The following is a 5023-nucleotide window of genomic DNA, read 5'->3' on the forward strand; positions in this document are numbered from 1 at the left end:
GACTCAACCCCACACTGCTGAAGTCCCGCAAACTCAACCCCAGCTGCTGGATGACAGATTCCTGAACTGTAACATCAAAACAACACCCAATTAATAATTGGGTTCCACTACATAACCATAAGTACATGCTTTGGGTAATTACTATATTACCCCTAGCTTGGCTTATCCAAGCCCAAGGCCCAATTCATAGGCCCAATGTTGAATAGGACTCAAAGCCCAAAGCCTATACATGACCTTATTCTAAGGCCCAACATCATATATATTCATTAAGGCCCATACTATGGCCCAATTTTCCAAATTGGGCTCAAACCCCTTACATGGGCCTTACCCTAGGCCCCTAAATATTCTATTCCATTTGCTTGACTTTGGATGGCCCATTAATAACGCAATCATCAAGGCCCAATAGAAAGCCCAACAATACACCCATGTGAAATTAGGGTTTCACATAAAATGACGATTAGGGTTAAGTGTTTCTCACTTAACCCATTAAGGGCTTAATCCATTAAGTTCATCATTCTTCTAAATAAGTCATATGGTGTGATTAGGCTTAATCACGCAATTCCATTATTCCAATGGCCCACAAGTGGGTCTCAATAAGTCCAAGCCCATAAATCCAATACTAGGGTTTTCTAAACCCTAATTAGGGTTTCCAACCCATCTAAACCCAATAGGCCCATTAGTTAAGTCCTTGGATCCATTAGGGTCCATTAAGCCCATTAGACACATGATTGGGCTTTTATGCCCATTAAGCCTCATTGGGGCCATTAGGTTTTTAGTCCCTTGACCAACATCCCCAAACTAGCAATCCCAACACAACTAAGCACACCGCCACCCGACACGGCGGCCGGTGGCGGCAGGACGCGGCAGCCACCACCATACGGTGGTGGTTCGAGATTTCTGTTATTATTCCATTTTCTAATTACATATTACAATGCTTAACCCCAAAATAACACAATAAAAAATAATAAATAAATAAAATGAGCACAGCCACCTTGCGGTGGCCGACCGTGGCGAACGGCGGCAGCCACCACCACCTCATGGTGGTGGTGGGTTTCCTTCGGTCTTTCCGACTGAGCAAGGCACAAACGCACCATACAACACTCACAACGTCTAATAACTCCACACGAAATCGGAGGGAACTAACACACACCAACTTTACACACATCCAGGCGAGAGGTACACCCAAAACAGCCACCAGCGGCGGCAGGCGGTGGTTTGCATCGACAGCCACCACCTCACGGTGGTGGCGAGTTTCCTTGAGTCTTGGCCTATCAACACATGACCACCCGGGCATGATTGACGTGAACCCAGCACCAAAGCGCACTCTGACCTCAACCAGCCTCGTGGTGGTGCAAGGCGGTTGAGAAAGAACACCAGCCGCAATAGCCGCCCGGAGTGGCTGCTACGGCGCCATTGCGGTTTACAGCCTCGTCGACGGAACATGGCAGAAGAAGAAGAAGAAACACGGAGAGGCGGCTCAGCAGCGACATGCCAATGACAGCAGTTCTAACGGCTGGAGATGGCAGCTCGGTGGTCGGAGAGCAATGAAACAGTAGCGGTAACACCCTTGTCGGCAGATGGGACGCTGGTAGTGGTTTCCGATCTCCAAGATGATAGTGGTGCGGCGCCGGAGGTCAAGAAAAGAAGGTGGGGACGAAATTTCATCCGATCGGGGCGTGAGAGAGGGGAGACGGTATGATGGCGGCTGATGACTCCCATAGGATTAGGGTTCTTACAAAGGTTATATACCCGGGTCTCCAAAAGTTAATCCCATAATGAAACTAACAGCCCCTCACTTCCAGATTTATTTTCAAACTCAATCCAATATTTACCCTTTCTACCCCAGCATTATAAATCCATTACAACTCAGGTCCAATATTTACCAAACAGCCCCTTAGCCCTAAAATCTCTTTCAAAAGAAGTCCCAACAATTACCCAATAGCCCCTGCCTTCATAATTTTTTACAAATGGGGTCTAGAACTTACAATTTTAACCCCCAACTTCTAACATTATGACAATTAGCACTTCGAAACCATCCTTTGATATATAATTATTTATTTTAGGGCTACTATACATTCATTAATTAATTTATTTATTTAATAAATAAACAGAGTGTTACACACACGCGCGCATATATATATATATATATATATATATATATATATATATATATATATATATAGGGAAAAGTTCAATAGACATGACCTTTCATATCTACATTTATGTGTTTGTTGAAGATCACAACCATGAACTTGTTGCTTAAGATCAGTTGCACTTATTAAGGATTAATAGGACAATGGATTTTCTTGATGAATCCTTTATACATAAGGTTGGTACTTGTAAGATTGGTGCTTCAAAAGCTTATAACTTGGTGAGTAGTATGAAAGGTGGCTTTGATTCTAGGGGAGGGACTGCAGCTGACTTTAAAAATTTTCATAGAGATTTGAATTGTAAAATTCGTGTCAAAGATTCCCAAATGGTTGTGGATATATTGACAAACAGAAAATTGTGTTTCTCTAATTTTTCATTTGAGTTTCAAAAAGATGTTGATGATCATCTTACTGGACTTTTTTAGGCTGATGATACTTCGAAAGCCAACTATAAGGAATTTGGAGATGTACTATCTTTTGATGCTACTTATGAAACAAACAAGTAATTCCTAATCCTTATTTGTTCTTTTCATGGTATTTGTTCTTTTTAATAATACCTATAAAAAATCCAGGTATTCTATGGTATTTGTTCTTTTTACTGGAGTTGACTACCACAAGCATTGTGTTACTTTTGTTGATGGTTTACTAGCTTGTGAGATAGCAGATGCATATGTGTGGTTGCTTGAAGTGTTTTGTAAAGCATTTGTCAAGCCTCCCATGATGATTGTAACAAATCCGGATTCATCAATGAGGAAAGCTGTTAATTTTGTTTTTCCTGAATTGAAGCATAGACTATGCATGTGGCACATCACTCAAAAACTTGAAGAAAAGGTATATTTTTTGTTTCTTGATTCCTATATATGTTTTGTAACCATATAGATGATAAAGCATATAGTGAATTCACAATGTAAATTTTCATATGATGAAAGGAACAAATCTAAATCATAAATCACACAGTGAATTCATAATGTGAACCAAATGTTATGTTAATATGAATTACATCAAATATTCAACATATGTAATGATTCTTATGTGTTTCTTTTTTTTAGATTCCTATCGATGTTTATAACCATTCGGACTTCCAGAAGACATTTTTTGATATTATATGGAATCTTCAATGTTCTCCATAAGATTTTGAAAGTTCGTGGTCAACAATGTTAGATAAGTTTCATCTAAAAGAAAATGACTAGTTAAGGTCTGTTTTTAAAACAAGGGATTTATGGATTCTAGCTTTTATGAGAGATCTTGAACTTTCTGGTTTGATGCGAACTACTTCAAAATCAGAGAGTCTGAATAATGCTTTCTCACATTTTTTGCATCATAAATCAAATTTGGTGAAGTTCATGATGTCGTTTGATAGTGCAATGAAGAAGCAAAGGCATCATCAATCTTTATTAGATTATCAGTCCACAACTACTACCCCCAACCTAAGGGCTCCTTTGGCTATTGAAAAGTATGCATCGGAAATTTTTACACATAATATTTTCTTGGACATTCAGAAAGAGTTATATAAATCTGTGTTTTATTGTGTTCAAGAATATGTAGTTATTGAAGATGAAAGTGAAGTTTATGTTTTGAGAGATAAGAAGAAAAAAAAGTTGATTGATAAAAATGTGAATGAGGATGAAGAATTTGATGACTTTTATCAAAATAGTCTTCCTTCTCATTGTCCTAATACTCGTTACAAGGTATGTCTCTTTGTCCGAATACAGTTTATTAAATATAAAATGTAGTTTCAAAATTCACACTGTGAATGTAGGATGTTTTGCTAATTAATAGTGTGAATTTTTATAGAGTTATAAATTGGTTTGTACTTTTCATTAGATTAGTATGGAATATGTTTTTTTTGTGAATTTGATTTGAAGTACATATTTATATTATAGTATTATGATTTCTAATGACTTGTTGATTAATAATGTGAATTGATGTTAATTTGTATAATTTTTATCGAATGGTATGAGATAGAATTTCTTATTCACATATTAATTTGTTTATTAATGATAATTTTGTAGGTTGTATTTAGTAGAAGGGGTGATAGCATTAGCATTAGTTGCAGCTGCATGCTTTTTGTCCATGAAGGATTGTTATGTCGTCATATGTTTTTCATATTAAATATGAAAGAGTATGATGAAATTCCATCAAATTTCATTTTGAGGAGATGGGGAAAAGATATCATAGCTAATGGATTGTTGAGAAAAAGTACTCATATCCTCATAAAGGCAGTAAAAATGAATGTTTGATTCAATATGCATATGTTATTCTCCGTTTGTCCATTAACAAGATAGCAAAAAATGAGGATGAGTTGGCTAAATATATAAAGCAACTTCAGGAGGTTGATAGTGGTATTCCTTCATGTACCTCATCAAGGGCATATTCGAGTAGATCAATTCACATTGAAAAAATTATTGGAGCTGCAGTACCTGATGTTATCAACATTCATAATCCAGAGGGGATCAGAAACAAGGGATGGGCCAGTGGTAAAAGATTCAAGAGCACTAGAGAGAAAGTGATTGAGAAATCTAAAAAGGGTACTAGTTTGTGTATTTTATGTCATTAACCAAATCACAATGATAGGAGTTGCATTTTGAGGTTTAAGAAGTCTGATTTAGAATCTGAGGTTAGAGAAGGCTAATTGTTTCTAATTTTTTCTTTTTAAGACGACTAAAATAAGATTTGATTTTTGTAATGGTCATTCAATGGATAGAAATGTAGAAATATTGATGTTAATTTTAATAATCATTGTTTTAGAGTTTATTTCTAATAATAGAATATATTTTTTTCAAATTTATTGTTTTTGCTTAAAGATATTTTTTATTGTTAGTTTTTTGAATATTTTCTAATAAAAATTTCATGCTAATGTTTTAATTTATGTA

At 36.3% G+C, this 5023-nt stretch overlaps 1 protein-coding gene across 1 annotated transcript; it reads left to right on the forward strand.

Annotated features, from left to right (window-relative positions):
* The first annotated feature begins 1519 nt into the window (after positions 1–1519).
* Positions 1520–4707, forward strand: LOC145099831 (protein FAR1-RELATED SEQUENCE 5-like). The gene is made up of 8 exons (XM_079037334.1): positions 1520–1693; positions 2576–2652; positions 2723–2981; positions 3200–3269; positions 3381–3603; positions 3730–3838; positions 4163–4349; positions 4436–4707. The coding sequence occupies exons 1-8, from the start codon at positions 1520–1522 to the stop codon at positions 4705–4707; spliced, it is 1371 nt and encodes a 456-aa protein (XP_078893460.1).
* The last annotated feature ends 316 nt before the right edge of the window (positions 4708–5023 follow it).

Source organism: Lactuca serriola, chromosome 4 (assembly GCF_051521515.1).
Source record: "Lactuca serriola cultivar US96UC23 chromosome 4, Lser_US96UC23_V15, whole genome shotgun sequence".
Taxonomy (NCBI): domain Eukaryota; kingdom Viridiplantae; phylum Streptophyta; class Magnoliopsida; order Asterales; family Asteraceae; genus Lactuca; species Lactuca serriola.

Excerpts from the sequence above, each read along its gene's own strand:
- LOC145099831 (XM_079037334.1), top strand. The coding sequence starts at position 1,520 with ATGGCAGCTCGGTGGTCGGAGAGCAATGAAACAGTAGCGGTAACACCC. Across the intron at positions 1,694-2,575 it reads GGCGTGAGAGAGGGGAGACG|GCTGATGATACTTCGAAAGC; the intron begins GTATGATGGCGG and ends GGACTTTTTTAG. Across the intron at positions 2,982-3,199 it reads CTCAAAAACTTGAAGAAAAG|ATTCCTATCGATGTTTATAA; the intron begins GTATATTTTTTG and ends TCTTTTTTTTAG.